Raw genomic sequence first — 16,618 nt, 5'->3', positions numbered from 1 at the left:
TACTGCTCACTGCTCACTTAATTTTTTGGCCGGAGAACTACTATATTTAAAACTCTCCCTCCTGTGTGCATGTTTGGAGGTGCAAATGCATGTCCAGGGTACTGCTCACACCTCAGGTCCTTAATTTTTTGTCTGGAGAACTATATTTAAAACTCATGTTTCGTTGCTCCAAGCTCTCCCAGCTGAGCATCACTTGACCCACCACCGAAACGCGGGGTGTCCCAGGCAGAAACATGTCAGCTCCTGCAGCTGCAGCACAGGACATGAATGCATCATCCTTCTGCAGCGGGGAAAGGATGGGATGCAAGTCCACAGCTGCCTCCACAAAACTTGCTCTTTGGTAGAATAAGATCCTTTCTCTCTCCTTCAATTACAGAGCAGGTTTAGTGCTGCTGAGATCTAGGAAGGTCATGACTTGGCTATGCTGTGGCCTCATTGATGACCCACTTAAATCCTTGCAGGCTCAGAAAGAGGAAAGGAAATCCTGAATTTCATGCCCAGAAAGGCCAAGAGCAACAAAGGAGGAGAAAGAAAACAAGCTCCAAGATGGAAGGTCCCCCCCAAACTGCCCTGGCTGAGGCAAGAGAAGAGCCAGCACCATCGCAGCAGAGGGGAAAAAAAAAGGTGCAAAGAGCAAGAAACACGAGGGGATCAGACACTCTCTACCCTTTAATGGCTTTAAGATAACACTGTACCATCTCCTCACACTCTCACAGAGCCTCTGTGCTGGTCCTGTGGCAAGAACTGCACTGTTCCAGAAGCAGCAGGATCTGCTGTTGCTTTCTGAGGCTGAGTCCCTGTGTGTTCATGCTGAGAACAGGCAGCATCGTTCTGTCAGTGGGACCAGGAGCCGATCCTGGATGGTCAGAAGTCAAGTGCTCCAATTCAGTGGCTGCAGCAACCAAGTGGTTCAGTGTGGGAGCTGCTAAACCTTTCAGATCAGCAGAGGATAATGTGTGCTCTGCATCAGGTGTCCACCTAGCAGCTGGGTGCATACAGCTTTCTGCCACCAAAGCATCACAGTTTACTTTGAGCAAACTCCAGTGCAGTGGTCAGGGCTCCCTGCATGCCCTTGGCATTCCCACTGCCCTTTGCGACGATGGGAGAGCCTCCTGCCTTCCCTTCCATCTGCATACAGACAGCCACGGCCCAGTCAGCAGCGGAGAACACGGGGAGGCAATTCTGGGGAAGAGACACAAAGTCATTCGGATTGCGGAACACTCTGCAGCCTGGAAAAAGAAAAGTAACAACATCCTCACCAGCCTCAAGTCATTCGGATTGCGGAACACTCTGCAGTCTGGAAAAAGAAAGGTAACAACATCCTCACCAGCCTAAACCCAGCACAGGCCCTCACTAATCTGAGGCAGTCAAGACTGCGAGGACCGCAAAGGCTGAGCTTACACATTAATGCTGTCTTCCCCCCCAGCCAAACACGGCCTGGAGGATCCAGGAATATCTGTGCCCAGCAGAGACTGAAAGCGTATCTGATCCCAGTATGGACATCTCAGGTCCTATCCCTGTGTGATTAACTACCAACGCTGGGCAGAATCCCAGGAGAAGCCTCATCTGGGACCTGCTGAGCAGTGGGTCCAGCCCCCTTTGCAGGCAGGTTCCCCGTGTCTCTACCAGCATTCTGCTTACCTTGGCCACCTGACAAGCACAGAGCACCTCCCCAGAAGCCTGAGGGCTGAGCAGCAGGACCGATGTGCCAGGAGACTTGTCACACAGCTGGTTCACTACCTTCATTAGGATCTAGGAGAGGCAGGAAGAAGAGGGGTCAGGTCTCCTGTGCAGAACCTGCCAGCAGAAAATGTGCCCAGCAGCTCCCTCTTACTATACACAGCACCCGAGGTACCAACAAGGAATGTGGATTACTCACAGAGAGGGAATCAGCTGGGACAGTATCAATGATGACAGGTTGGTTGCAATGTTTTGCTAGCAGGCTTTGTGCCTTCTCTTCAGCCTGGAGGAGGAAACACACAGCACTTGAGGGGCTACAGATGGCACAGAGTGGGCTGGATGGGGATATATGCACGTAATGTACATCCATGGGGAATGGAAGTGCTGCTCTGTGGGACGGAGGGGAGACGTATGTTAGCAGAAGTCAAAGTAAGACTGGCAGACTGAAATCTCCACATGGAGACCTGTACAACCCTCCTTCCTCAGAAGCAAGCAGAGATGAACCCCTTTCAAAAGTGCAATAGACAGTGACTTGTTCGGTCCCCAGCCTCTCTCCTGGACCTGCCACATGTCTCGGGAAGGCTCCTGTGGCAAGATGTTCCTACCTGAAGAAAAGGATAATTCTTACCAAGAACACACCGTCACCAATAAGCATTTCCAAAGGGCTTTAATGTAAATTGGCAGAACACAAATGCAGTGGGATATCCATACAGCTGGGAGAAAGGCTCTGTCCTGCCACTACAGAACCTTGTAAAGCCCACTGCCAGGGCCACCTCATCTTCTCCGCGTATAAACAGGGAGGTGACACCTATCTGCCTGTTGGTGTTCCCCACAAGTGCCAATACAGGATTCTCCATTTTCACAGGCAGAGAGATTTTTCAGGTGCCAAAAGCCCCATCAGTCATTCCCTGCCATGTCAAATGATGGCCCTGGTTAATGCCAGCAAAACCAACCCAACAGAGGGCTCGTGTTGCGCTGTGTGTGATTGTACCAGCTTTCTCCTGCCTTCTAATGGGACCTTAGTGACTCAGTGGCTGTGAAGTGTGACAGAGTCCACTGGTGTATGCCACACAGCGCTATGAGAAGGCTGCAGTTTGCTGCTGCCGAAGTACCTGCTGCACCTCCAGTTTCTTGATGGCTGTGTTGGCTGTTCGCTGTAGCGCTTTGAGGATGGTCTGTAGTTCTCTTCTTTGCCACTGGGGCATTGCAGTGCTAGACACCACCTGCAAGACAATTTGCTGTGTAAGGGGACTAAACTGTACCTAGAAATAAACTGCTGGTTCTCTGGGAGGTCAGGCTGGAGCCTAGCCTCTTCCCAGACCCTCCTGTACCCCTATGGGATCAGGCCAGTCACTGTGGTGTGCAGCTTTCTCTTTTCAGCTGGGCACCTAAAGCCTGGGGAAAAGCCTGGGCACCCTTTTTCACTGCTTTACCCTCCCCTCCCACTGCCTTCTCCCACATTCCCACTGGCAGCAGGTCATCTGCAACAGAGGCACCTAGACACCAGCTGGAATCTTTGCCACCAAAGTGGCACCAGCAGGTAGCAACGTGCCCTTGCTATTGCCCACGGTAAGATGTGAACCTGGTGGGGAGGAAGCCATGTGCCTCAAGTGTACAAAGCCCACGCTGGGATCCTTGTGTAATGGACTGTAACCCTTACTTTGGTCAACTGGCCCACTTCTTTGGAGAGGTTCTGCATCTCAGGAATAGAGGTGCTCCTCTGCTTCATTCGTAGGGAGACAGAGTCCACATCCATAGCCAAGCACTGGCCTACTTCCCGGGCCTGGAGAGAGAGAACACTTCAAATGCAACAACAGAGCAGAGTTGGAGAAAGTGGGGAGGCAGCAGGGTCATAATCACTGAAGTGCTGCTCAGGATCCAGTGGGAAGACACCTACAGAGGCTTTAAGAATGACTGTCCCCAAGACACTCTGAAATAGAAGGTTCCTAATCCAGATTTGCCACCAACACTGAACGGTCACACCCAGTGGACCAAGCTGTCATGCAGTTATGTTTCCTCAGCTTCTCACACCAAATCATCAGGATTCGCTGAGAAAAAATTGGGACCCTCATTTACTCTTTTTCATTAGCAAATGCACTCTTGAATCTCCTGACTGAAGAAACAAAAATCCCACTAAATCAAAAGAAATCTCATCAGCTGTTCAAGCATATTTCCTGAGTTCAGCTGATTTTGGCATATTTCTTATTGCTTTCCTCAACACCAGTGCTACCATTAATTAAAAAAAAAGCTAATACAAGCTTTTTTTACTAGCGACAATCCTTACGGTTTGGAGCATTTCCTCCCTGATCTTCGTGCCCACGATGGTCCTGCAAGACTTTAGAGCAGGACAGCAGAGGGTATATAAGAAAAGCTGCGGAGAGTGAGGACTGCTCTGTCTAGCTAGGATACATATCCCTTGTTTCAGGTCACTCCTTCATGCCTGCAGTCTCCCTTGTTTGATTAACACAGGCACACAGCTCCTCTCGGGGGCTCTCCAGGTCAGCACTTCCAGCAAAGCGTGTACGTGTGCCCTGCAGCTTTTCATTTCTCTGCACCAAAGAAAGCCTTGCTAGGGACACAGATGCACAGGGAACAGTCAGCCAAAAAGCAACAGATTTGCAGGGGTGGGCTTTGCCTTTACACTTCCCAGTTCCACTGACAGTGAGTCATTCTCCTCTGACTGCAACCTTAAAGGAAGTGGGCAAGGTTGCAGGGCCCCTCACACTTCCAGATATTCAAAGGACAGAGCGACCTCATGGACACAATACTTTCTATACAGACCCAGACAGACCAAAACCACAGTTTAGGAGGAAAAAGACTAAAGAAAAGAAGCAAAAAGGCTGTAAGAATGAGGCCAGAGCCGTGTAATCATAAAGTACAAATCCAGCTGTGATAAGCAGGAGGTGAAACCAAAGCACAAAGGATTGCACCTTTAAATACCGACCTAGGAACTGAAATTTATAGTCTAGAAGCTTCCTGATAATTTGTGCCAAGTTTTTATCTTGGAAAAGGGGGTCTGAGGGGAGGAATGAAGGTCAAGGAGACAGGAGACTAGGACAGGGGAGAGTGGAGGGGAATACTGAGGTATGGCAGCAGAGTTGTGTGCAGGGGTGAAGGAAGAAGCCGGATCAGGCACAGCAGGGAGGCTCCAGAGACAGCAGGGGGAAGCTAATTGTCTGTGCAGGAACCTACAACTTGGGTCCTTCTGGCATTGCCTTGACACGGCAGAAATCTCAGTTCCCTCTTTCTTACCTGTTTGGCTTGTCCCCCTGTCACTGCAATGACACGGCTAATCCCTTTAACAAGCTGACGCTCACTGATGATGGCCAGATCTTCCATAGCTCCTGTTTGTAGAAGGTGCCTGCAAAGTCAACAGAGAACAGGAAAGAAAACAAGCTGCTCTCTGGAAGCAGAAATCAGGAAGCCTGCTTTCCTTTTAGTCTCAAGTCTGGCAGCCCTTCCCCAATCCCAATAGCTTTAATCCTTTTCCATCCCTAAAATCCTGAAGGCATCCTGTCAGGCAAGAGACAGCAGAGATGAGGCTACTCCAGAGGAACCTCTGTGCTACCTGCCCAGCAGGCTGCTGTCAAATGGCATGTAACAGCCACGTTCTGCCTTGCTTTCCTCTCCTTTCCTTAAGCAGTGGAATAAATTGTGATTTTTCTCTTCTACTCAGCTGCTACTGAACCTTGTAGAAAGTAATTTTTTCCTCCAACTCCACCACTCTCCTGTCAGGCCAGCTCACAGACTGGCCAGTAGACTCCAGTCACAGGGTAGCTGTGCAGTCACAGGGCACTGACAATCTCCCCTTTCCTTCTTGGCTGTTCAACACTGGATATGAAAACAATAAAACTGTCTCAGGTTCTGTTACCACAAGTAATAATTTCAGACAGCTTCACAGGAATTGATCATCTTTACTCCCACGCAGTTTTTTGTCCCACTGCTCCCACAAACATGATCTCATGACTAGAAACTTGCTCATTTTCAGCTGTATCTGCTCAATGGCCAACTTGTTCCTGGATTTTCTTCTTTTCAGCATTGTCCTAAGATTAATCAACTTTTCTTCTACTCTCATTACTGCTAAAAGCAGAAGAGGACGAAGAAAATGACTTAAAATAATTAGAGTGGTCTCAAGATCTCACAGCCATCTCAGAGTCTCCTGCTAGGTCCCCAGCCCTCCTGCAACCTCAAAGCCAAAGTCTTGTAACTCTGGTGTGATGGTGCACACATTCCTTTCTCACCCTCCCACCCTCCACCGGTGCCCTATGGATTCCAGGTTGGTTTCAGACTATGAAGCAAGGAAAAATGCTTCGCATTTCACTAAAGTTTTCTAACCCTGGGACTTCCAAAGCTTTCTAACTAGCCAATTCTGTCCTCACAAGATCTTTTCCACTGAGGAAACCAAGTTGCACAGGGACAGGGAGTGGAGCTTGCAAGAATGTCTCTATCTCAGCCACCAGTGCCCACAAAACCATCTTCTGACTGCAAGTAAAAGTCACTTACGTCCCACAGCAGAGCTCCACAGAGGTCTGCATTGCAGCCTCAGAGTCGCGGGTCAGCACACTCTCCACAGGGACCCCCAGGGACACTATCCTCACTGGATCTGGATACCCCTGACAGAGGAGACAGGGATCAGCAGCTAACAATATGGTCCTTCAGGGGTGCTTACAGACTAACCACATGGCTTCAGGTCTCTGCCTTCCTTTTTCCCTATTCTAGAGCAGCCCCAGAGTCAGGGGCAGCACTGCTTCTTCCCCACAACCAGCCACTGTGGGGAGAAAGAAACAACTGGGTGACACTACAAGCTTTTGGTCCAAAGAAATTAAAACCTATGCATCACCAGCCTCCATGTTTTACAACACAGTGCTCCTGAGATTTCACCTCTATCCTATTTTGCTTCCTAAGTTTTGAGAGTCAATTCCCTAGCAGAAACCTGTTGCGTCAACAACTCTTGTGACACAGATGATTCTCAAAGATGTGTGCTGCCGTCCTGTCATACCTCATCCATGGCACGGAGTCCCCGAACTCTTCTTGCCAGGGCGAGGGGGACCTCAGCCATATGCACAACTTCATTTCGTTTGATCAAGTCCTGGACCACTTGCTCCACTTGCTGCAGCTGTTCCACAGTCACAGGGCCCTGAGGAAATAAACCAGACACGATATGCAGAAGCCTCCTGAGAAGTACAGAACAAAGGAGAGAGAACTGGGGCAGGGCCCCCAGGCAACTCAGCCTGGGTACACCATTCTCCCCCTGAATCTCATCCTCCCTACTTCTAAAAGGGAATTGTGACCATCGTGACCCTCCCACCCTCTCCTCCCATCCAGAAGAACACCTCCAATGTCAGGTGCACCAATGGGGAACCCCTAGTCTTTGTCGAGCCAGAAAAAGTGGTTGGAGTGATCAGGGCACCGGGAAGTTTAGTGTCCATTATGGTGGCCAACATCCTCTGGCTCTTCCAGCAGTCGTTGTTGCATCAACCAAACTCTTCAAGAGAGATGCTGCAACAGGTGACAGGTTACCAGGGTCAGTGCTCAGCCTGACCCAACTGCTTTCAGTTCCCAGTGCCTCTCACCTGGATGTCACCGTCACACACATGCCACAGCCAAGCTGGTGAATCTCTCAGAGACCCCTTTATGCTACTCATATCAGCCCCATGTCCCCTGGCCTTGCTAAGTCCCTTCCCCTCTGTCTGCCACTCATCCCCTCACCAAGCCCTCCTCAGTCAGGTCATCTCCACAAGGCCAAGTTTCACTGCTCAGATAAAACGTGACCTGTCTCTAAAGGAGCGACTATGGTGAGAGGAGAAAAATCCCTGGAGAGAAAGCCCATAGTGGGATGTTGGTACTGCTGAGAACAAGAAGTCCAGAGTCACCTTGGTATCAAAGTCGAAGCGCAGCCGCTCTGCTGTCACATGGGACCCTCGTTGCTCTGTGCTGTCACCCAGGACATGATGCAGGTGGGTAGCGGTGTGGTTTGTCATGCAGGCCAGCCGCTGGGCCTGAAAGCACAGAGAAGTTGTCAGGAGGTGCTTGTTCTCCACAGCAAAAGGGGACAGAGGATGGCTGCATGTGAGAGGATAGGAGATGGGAGGAAGAAAAATGGGTAGCATAGCTGTCAGATTAATTTATGTCACTGGGCAGATGTAACTTCTTTTCCCACGGGATCACCTCTGTAAAACAGCAAAAGGTAGGCTGGATACTTCTGGACAGACCAAAGACTCACAGAAGATTACAGAGCTACTGCAAATCACAGTGAAGAGCAGCCTCAGGAATACAAGAGATGAGGCTCTGCTGTGCCCAGATTACTCAGGACATGACAAGACTCTCAAAGCAAGGATATGAAAAGGTTAAGAGCAGTGAGTTCTCACCTCATCCACAAAGAGCTGCACTTGGTCCCCAGCACGCAGGGTTTCCACAGCAGTGACCTCATGGACCACATAACCACCACAGAGACGAACTGACTCCACGGGGAAGAGTGTGTCCTGAGCAAAGAGAGACAGAAAGATGAGTTAGGACCCAGGGAACATCCAAAGACCTATGCTAGATGCTTGTTTGATCTGACTGAGAAATACAACCCTCAGTGATCTCTAAAAGACAGGGATGGGGTGGGAAAAGCACAGACAAACTTATTGGAAATGTAACCAGAGTGCCTCAGACCTTCCTTCCACCCAGCCACTCGCTGCACAAGACGTTGAGGCTGCCAGCTTGCAGTGGACAGCAACACCACCCATGGTGACGAATCTTCCTAACAAGGATGCTTGTCCATGAGAAAATGGACAGCAGCTGCCAAGGCACCTGTTGCACGCATCCAAGGTGCCATTTCTACCTCACTGGGCTGGCAAGAGAAACTAGATCCCTGCTTCAGCCTGGGGAGAAGTGCTGAGCAAGGCACTATCACATTCTGCAAGACTAAAAAGGCAGCATCAAAGCCCAGGGGTGATTCTCAAGAGCTGGAATGTGGGAGGTAGAAAAAGCTGCACCTCATTTAACTTCCCAGGAGAGGGTCAAAGCCCTCCCTCTGGCAAGCCTGAAGGAACATGCTGCAGAGGTGGAGGTCCTCCTTGATGCTTTTGTGAGGGATAAGAGATTTTGTGCTGGGTCTCAGGTTGGGCACTGCTGGCAGTTGCCCAGGACTGGACAACGATAAGTTACTCAGCTCACGGACTCTCTGATCATCGACTGCCTTCTCTCTGCATTGCCACCCCAGCTGGAGAGAGTGCAGCACACTGAAGAGAGACCCAAGAAGACTTTAAAGTCTTCCCCAGCAAGAAGAAATTACAAAGGGCTGAGAGAGACAACCAGAGCAGCAAGTACGCCTCTGTGAAGATACTGCTGCTTCTCCCTTACCCCACCAACCCTGATGCAAAGCCAAGTGAACTGTCAAGAGTCAGCAGCTTGCAAATTAACACAAGTAAAACAGCCTTTCACTTGGAGAAGTCTGCCTGGCCTCAGTATCCATGGCTGCTTTGGGTTCAGGCAGCAAAGGGTCTTACCTGCTGTCCTAAACGTATCATGTAGCCTCGGTCACATGCTTGCCCGCCCTGCTCTGCATAGAAGTTAGTCCTGTCCAGGATGACACCACAGCGTTGCCCTGCCACAACCTCCTTCTGGAGAGACTGATCTCTGTACAGCATCAGGACAGTGGCCTGGCACGGGCTGAACTCTGTCAGGGGGAAGAAGATGGAGCAATTAGTGCATACACCCTATCAGATTGCAACAAGAAAGGAAGGGTCACTTGCCCATGCCAACCCTGCCAACACCGAAGTCCATACTGAAACTATCACTTTGCTTTGGTAGGAGACGAACAGCTACTGGCAGAAAGGACAAAGAATATCTTATTTGGAACGATTAACCCCTCACTTACCTAGTGACAGACCTGCTGAGTAGCAGGTAAGCAGGCAGAGATGCCCAATCTGGCTCCATGTGAGCCTGACAGAACAAGATGTAGCACAGACACATGTGCCTCTTGCTACACTGCATGCTCGGCCGACCTGCCTGCCTTCTATCAGGGTACCCTTGCAGTAAGGAAGACTGCCTGCCTGCTGGGCTACAGGAACACAAGCATAGCCAGCAGGTCAAGGAAACCCCTATTTAGCATTTGTGAGACTACATCCAGAGTATAGGAAATTGTGGATGTACATAAAGAAAAAAAACTTTCCAGACTAAGAGTGACAAAGAACAGGGAACACAGACGCTGTGGGATCTCTGTCCTTAAATACACTGAAAACTTAAATGGACAAGGCTCTGAGCAATCTGAGTCGACTGTGAAGCTGAGGTTCCTTTGGCCAAGACATGGGGATATCCAGAGATCCTGTCCAACCTGAATTATTCCATGATTCAGAGACTGAGGAAGTGGTACAGTGCTAGCCTGGAGATTTTCAGCCAATGTCACTGCTGGGCTTTTTTCCTCCATTGTGCTCTTGCCATAGTATATATAGCTTGATTTGCCTCACTTTCTATGTAGTGTGGGTTGCCACCAACACACTGGGTAAGAAGGAGTTGGCTGTACACACAGCTATCTGTAATTGCTTGTGACAGCCATACCACCTCTTACTGTCTGTGGTTTAGCTTTAATGCTTTCCCGAGAGCATCTGCAACCCCAGTTAGCCTAAATGATAAAAAGCCTGCACTGGCATCTAGTGGTCTGGCAGAGAAATAGCAAGTGCACTGTTTTAGACAACCACCTAAACCCTTTGCGTAATTACTCTTCATTCTTCCTAGAATTCACACACAGAAGCCTAATTGTTGGGGACAGACTCATCTCTAGCAGAAATCAACAGTCCCTGCTTCACCACTGCACAGTAACACCAACCCAGAGCTCCCAGACTTGTCACCAGCCCAGAGCCTTCCTGGAGAGAGACCAGCGGCAATAAGAAAAGCACCTGATTTGAGACGAGGTACAGGGGCAGAGAAAAGATGCAGCAGCAAGGTGGACAGGACTGAACCACAAAGTAAATGTTCTGCATGCATAAGGTTAGGGAATAAAAGCAGTCTTGTGAGGGATTCCAGCGCCCTCAAGGCAGTGCTTGCCCTACGGATGGGACCTGGCCGCTTACCATAGTGCCCGTGCTGTCCAAGCGTGTAGGCGTACTTTGGAGAGTCATCAGTAGCAGGCACACTGTTGCTCTGCAGCTGAGCCAGCGAATGCACATCAAGGTGTGTGTTTGTATCCTGCAGCTGTCCTGCCTGCGGGCCACCAGCCTTCCGCTGCAGCACAGCAAAGGCACAGTTAGACAGGACATAGCTGGGAGCACTCAAAACGATAATTAGAGCTATAAGGCTAGGGATAACTTCTTCCACCTTCCTGGAAAAGGCTTGTTTAGATCCAGGCTGATGGAGGCTACTGCTAAACCAACCCCATTCCTTCAGACTCCACAAGCACTCAGTACCACCCTGTGCTAGCCTTGAGGCAGGCCAAACTCTGAAATTTCCAGGCCATTAAAGCTCAGGAGAGAAATGCCTTAAACTGATTACTGCACAGGGTGGGCGTTGCAAGTCTTCCAGCACTACAGAGACCAAGGAGATTTTGTCAGCTCTTCACAAATCACTTGCTGTTTAGGATGTCTAAGCTGGCTCTGCTTTGTGTGAGGAGCTGGGCTCCATGACTGAGAGGACACTCCTAACCTGTATAATTCTATGATAACCTCTGCTCCAGCAACAGTCAGCATCATAAAACAATTCTACTGATACGAAGAGAATCACCAGCCAATACTTCTCAGTCCCACACCCATAAGCAAAGGCTCTGTGACCCCACTGCTGTTTCAGACCCACTTCGCCTTCAGGGAAAAGGCACATGGCCCTGTGGTGAATCCAAAGAGCCTCAGTAGTGAAAGGAGTGCTGCCTCCATGCTCACATGAGAGAGGGAAGGCTCTGAATTATTCTGGCAAGGCAAGTCCCCCTCTTACCTTTGCATCTTCCAGAGCAAGTTCATTAAAAGCAGCTGAATCCAAACGGATTCCCTTTTCTTCAAGCATCAAGTCAATCAGATCCAGAGGGAATCCCAAATTTCCATAGAGAGACCAGGCTACTTCAGCTGTAGGACAAAAAGAAGGACATGAACTCTGAGTGAACACAGAAAGCAGAGGAATCTCAAGTGTTGCTCAGATGGGACTGATCTAAGGTGTGCCTTGGTAACCGGATTCACCTGTGTTGTGTGCAACTGCACTGGTAATGGAAAAAGGAAGAGAAGTCATGCAGTTCTTCTTGCATGGGACTGAATATTTATGATGCTCCATAGCCCCATCCCCACTAAAATTTCAGTGCAGCACATCTAGACAGGCAGCTGCTCTGATTAAGTCCTGAGCTCCCTTCAGTTGTGTCTTGTAAGGACCCAGTTTATCAGTCAGTAAAGCAGCAAGGGAACATTTCTAATATTCCTGGTGCCTAGTTTGTTGTGAGAACAAAGTATTAGAAAACAACTGCAATCTGAAGAAGGAAGCAACATCTGCTCCCCTGTGCAGTGCTAGAAGGTCACTAAAAACATGTGGAGGAGGCAGACGTCCACCACAGTTTTGACTGCAATGCTTGTGAGGACCTGGATCAAACCATCTTTAAGTGCAGCTCACCAGAGGAGGGAGACTCACCCGGGAAATTTGTGGAGGGCTCCATCTGCTGTACTGTCCGTTCAATGATGCGCCTCCCACGCTCAAGGGAGGACAGAAAAGCTGCCTCGTTCTCGTTGATGATATCCATGACCTGCCCAAGGATCAGAAGAAGGGTTAGCTACAACACCTCAGGGAGTTTCCCAGCTCAACCCTGCTACCACTGGGCTCCCTCCTACAGTCAGCTCAAAGCACATCAAGCAGGTGTCAAATGGGGGTGCTGTGTCTGCTTGAACCAGCCTTTTTGTTTGCTAAGTATCCATCACAAGGTGACTTGGATGCATTACTAAACAGTGCCAAAGTCATCGTGCCTCCTATGACCATTCCTGTCAAGGAAATATTGACCATCCACCTGGGGAAGGCTGGAGGCTGACAAATGCTCCCTGTCAGACATTCACATCTGTGACCCAGTTAGAATTGCATGGCTGGAACAGCCAGAGAAATTGCTTGTCACAGGTGCTGTCAGCAGACGCAAGCCAGGACTAGCCTTAAATCATCAATCCACTTTGGACAAAAGGTCCCCAGGCTGGGACAGGCTGTACTTGCACTCAACAAGAGTGCTACCCCAGCTTTTTTAGAGCAACAACTGCCTTACACTAGGAGAAGCAGTCCCTGGTAAGGATCTAGTAGAACTGCCGCAGATACTTCTCCTGCCCTGGATACAAACATGTTCCCAGTACATCTCAGCCCACCCAAGAGAATGTGGTTAGGGAAGAGGCTATGCAAAATCCTCCAGCTAAGTCCCAAGGAAGGGCTGACTTCTTCCCCTGAGAGCAGCGCCTCACAAAGATAATGAGAGAGGGGATTTCTCTCCAGGTAATTCCAACATTGCTCACCTGGTCTGTGTTCTTCGTCAGCTCTGGATAGGCATCTCCCTGTGGAGTGAGGCTCAGTTAGTGATAACTTCCTCAGCATCTTCCTCACGGGATCTCAGCACGCCACAAGCCTTACAGAGGTTTCTCAGGCAAGTGAGTGTGAAGGGAGTCCCAGCCCATGGCCACAGGGACAGCAGCACAGAGGAAGAATCACAAGTGGACTTCCAGCTGCCATCTCCTCACTATCTCCTCATGACCCACCTCTGCTAGCCCCTGCACCGTATCTCTTGCCAAACACATCCATTCACAGTAGGAGGACAGCATTGTCTTTTAGGATGCTGTTAGAACTCACAGGGACCAATTTCGGATGGCTTTAACCACATCTGACAGCTTGGAAGCCCTCAGGAAACAAGGTGCACTTGCATACACTTACGTGCAACACTAGTGCTGAGTGTACCACTAGGCCCCCTCCCTCCATCACAAATGATTAGGAGACAAGAGATTTTTACTGCTCTGATGCATAGCACCAGATACACCCTCCTAGAACTCTTTTACATCCAAGACTGTCTCCTGACAGTGTACAAGAAAGAGATGCAAAGCTGAATAGGACATGTGTGATACTCTTTTCTTCCCCCCAAGGCAGCAGTTTTTACTCACCAGCACTTCCACTACGGTAGGCACCAGGGATGCCAGGAGCCCAGGTGGAGCGTGAAGGACTTCAGAGCAAAAGCGGACAGCCCTGCGCAGGATCCGACGTAGCACCAGTCTGAAAGCAGGGCAGGATTCCCCAGGCAGCCATGTGAGCACCCCTGCCCAGCTCTCACATCCAGCACACTCCCACCACAGCTCCTCTGGCCTCACCAACACAGGTCAGCTGCTCCCCACACTCTACGCCCATCCAAGGATATGCCTGAAGGTCAGAACCTATTCCAGGCTCTCACCTTCCTGCTTCCCCAAAGCTCATGCACTGGGCTCACACCTGAGCCTCTCCCCTGGCCATCCATATTCCTTTCCAGACCTAACTCCCTCCACCCCATGCCATTTTCTTAATTCCTTACTCTGCTCCAGAGAGGCCTGGGTAGATGCCATCTGTGATGCACACGCACAAGGTGCGCACATGATCTGCCACCACACGATAGGCCATATTCACACGCCCAACATCAGCATCCCCGACCAGACCTTGGTATCTGGGCCCCCCGCAGCCCTAAAAGAGAAAGTACGGAGAAAGATTATCAGAAATTAATGGCTGCAGAAGGAAAAGTTTCAATGCAAGAAACTTGCAGCTTGACATCATGCTTCTCAACTACCTCTGAACCCTGCACATCTAAGATGTACTCATTAAATCCTTCCAGATCATTACATATCAAGACTTCTGTACCCAAGACAGGTCAGACTATGCCTGAGGAATTTAAGAAACTTTGGAGGAAAAGCTGATATCACAGTGGATTTCCACACTGGAATTCTCCCCAGTTTCCCTAGAACGCTGCTCTGGACCTGCCTCAAAATATTGTACAGTAACATGTGCACAGAAAGCTGTACTATGGTACCAGACAAGCAGCCTGCATTCAAGGAGCTTTTGCTTCGCTGTGACTCTGAGGAGAAGCACCATCACCTTGTGAATAGCATCCAAGATGGGAGTGAAGAGATCTGTGTCATAGTTGGAGCGTTTGTTTTGCAGAACTGTCACCAGCCTTTCCAGGCCCATTCCTGTATCCACGTGGTGCTGTGGCAAGGGAAGCAGATTCCCCTCCGCCTCTCTGTCAGCGAGCCAGGAAAAATAAAAGACAAAAGAGAAGCAAGGGTCAGTTTGAGAGCAAACAAAAGGAGCAGGTGAGTCAAAGAGAATGGAAGAGTGTCAGGGGATGGAAACAGCAGGTGACCGAACAAAAGGAAGCTCAGGGACAAGACTAACAGCATCCTGCCTTGGCACTGTCAGGCAGCCAGGATCTGACCATCAGATAGTCAGGTTTTTTAAAAAGGCCTTTCCTGAACTGGGGCCCAAGGCCTTCTCCTCCTTCTGCAGGTTTCTCCAGGCTGCTGCAGACCTCAAGAGGCCTCTGGAATGCAGCAGTGAGGGACAACAGGCAGCAGAGGTTGAAGCAGGACAGGACAAATAAAGCAAAGGGGACCAAGAGCCATACTGGATACGACTCCACAGCTTCTCCCTTGCTCCTGTACTGCCACCTCCTGGAAAGCAGTGAGATGTCTGGGAATACGCACATGTAATTTTGGAGTCAGACAAGGAGCAAAGGCTCTGGAGACCAGCTCAGATGCTTGGTACCTGCTATACTGCATGAAGACCAGGTTCCAGATCTCCACTACATCGGGGCTGCCCTGGTTCACCAGTGCTGCAGCATTTCTGCCACCACCCATGTGGTCATAGTGGATCTCTGTGCAGGGACCGCAGGGACCTGTGTCCCCCATCTCCCAGAAGTTGTCCTTCAATGGAAAAGGAAGCACGTGACTGGCAGGCACCCTGGAAAGGCAAAAAACAGAGGTGGCAGCGCTGGGGCATGCACGCAAAGCACATAGTAGACTAGATCGCAGAGAAAGCTGGAACGAGGAATCCTTTCTGACTATTACAAACTCAATAACCAAACACATCGGGATTCCTTTGCTTCTGCTCACATAGAATTACTCTCCTTAGCAGGAACAAGCTGGACCAAACCAGAGAGGATCCTGCTCCCTGCCCAGAATGGGTGGCAAACTCAGTCTGGCTCCTCCTGACGGAGACAGGCTCTCCACCAGGTCTGTGGAGCCAGCTTCCTCCTTCGATGGAACTCCAGCAGAGCTAAGACCTGATCCCAATGGACAAAGCTGAACACCAACAGCGGCACAAAGCTGGCTGCCTTGGGTTCAAAGCCCACAGACATCCTGGAAGAAGCTCCCAAAGCACAGCAGCGCTCTCTGCAACTGCTTCATCTTCACACTGAAGAAGCTATTGTTAGCTTTCAGAGGAGAATGTACCCTCCACAGCTCGTGACGGAGAAGAAGCAAAGGATCAGAGAACCTTCACACACTTCATCCAGGCCAGGCAGTCTCAGGTACGCAGCCCCTGGGGCTGATAACTTCTGAGAAACAGCTTAAAGGTCAAATGCTCCAGAGAGCTCAGAGCCAGGCTGAATTTTAACAGCCCAAACGAAATAAATTAAATGAGTTTAGAACACAACTTTTGGCCCCTACATCTGATTCCCATCAACTAAAGAACAAATGGGGGACTATAGAGACTGAAATGTCAGCACCTGCTGCTCAGAACCTCTTCTCTAACACACTTACCCCAGGCGGAGCCACACGTCCCTGCACTCCTCATCCGCACTCAGCCCCAGCAAGGAGTCTCCACCAAAATAGGTGACGTAGAGACGATCTCTGGGGATCTCGTAGACCTCTGTTAAGAGCTCCCAGGCCATGCTACATGCCTCCTCCTGAGCAGAGAGAACATCATTGAAGCACAGTAATCCAGGATGCGTTGCGATGCAGGAAGGCTCTTTAGAACCGGAGTCAAACACCAAGGAAGTTAATTT

At 49.9% G+C, this 16,618-nt stretch overlaps 1 protein-coding gene across 1 annotated transcript in view; it reads right to left on the bottom strand.

Moving 5' to 3' along the window:
• Positions 1-908: 908 nt before the first annotated feature.
• AARS2 (alanyl-tRNA synthetase 2, mitochondrial) overlaps positions 909-16,618 on the bottom strand; it is a gene marked incomplete at its 5' end in the record, with an annotated part of 16,454 nt that continues 744 nt past the window's right edge. Inside the window, 20 exons of the mRNA XM_010078282.1 lie at positions 909-1,182; positions 1,642-1,752; positions 1,880-1,963; positions 2,793-2,903; positions 3,341-3,463; positions 4,933-5,041; positions 6,184-6,293; positions 6,680-6,817; positions 7,554-7,679; positions 8,049-8,162; positions 9,174-9,343; positions 10,737-10,887; positions 11,587-11,714; positions 12,265-12,376; positions 13,119-13,157; positions 13,755-13,863; positions 14,156-14,301; positions 14,710-14,854; positions 15,379-15,573; positions 16,374-16,519. Of these exons, the coding sequence (XP_010076584.1) occupies positions 1,018-1,182; positions 1,642-1,752; positions 1,880-1,963; positions 2,793-2,903; positions 3,341-3,463; positions 4,933-5,041; positions 6,184-6,293; positions 6,680-6,817; positions 7,554-7,679; positions 8,049-8,162; positions 9,174-9,343; positions 10,737-10,887; positions 11,587-11,714; positions 12,265-12,376; positions 13,119-13,157; positions 13,755-13,863; positions 14,156-14,301; positions 14,710-14,854; positions 15,379-15,573; positions 16,374-16,519 (2,532 nt within the window). The remainder of the gene's footprint in view (positions 1,183-1,641; positions 1,753-1,879; positions 1,964-2,792; positions 2,904-3,340; positions 3,464-4,932; positions 5,042-6,183; positions 6,294-6,679; positions 6,818-7,553; positions 7,680-8,048; positions 8,163-9,173; positions 9,344-10,736; positions 10,888-11,586; positions 11,715-12,264; positions 12,377-13,118; positions 13,158-13,754; positions 13,864-14,155; positions 14,302-14,709; positions 14,855-15,378; positions 15,574-16,373; positions 16,520-16,618) is intronic.

Source organism: Pterocles gutturalis, unplaced genomic scaffold, assembly GCF_000699245.1.
Source record: "Pterocles gutturalis isolate BGI_N339 unplaced genomic scaffold, ASM69924v1 scaffold4566, whole genome shotgun sequence".
Lineage (NCBI taxonomy): Eukaryota > Metazoa > Chordata > Aves > Pterocliformes > Pteroclidae > Pterocles > Pterocles gutturalis.
Note: the sequence above shows the minus strand (reverse complement) of the source record. Positions and strands in the feature narration are given on the sequence as shown.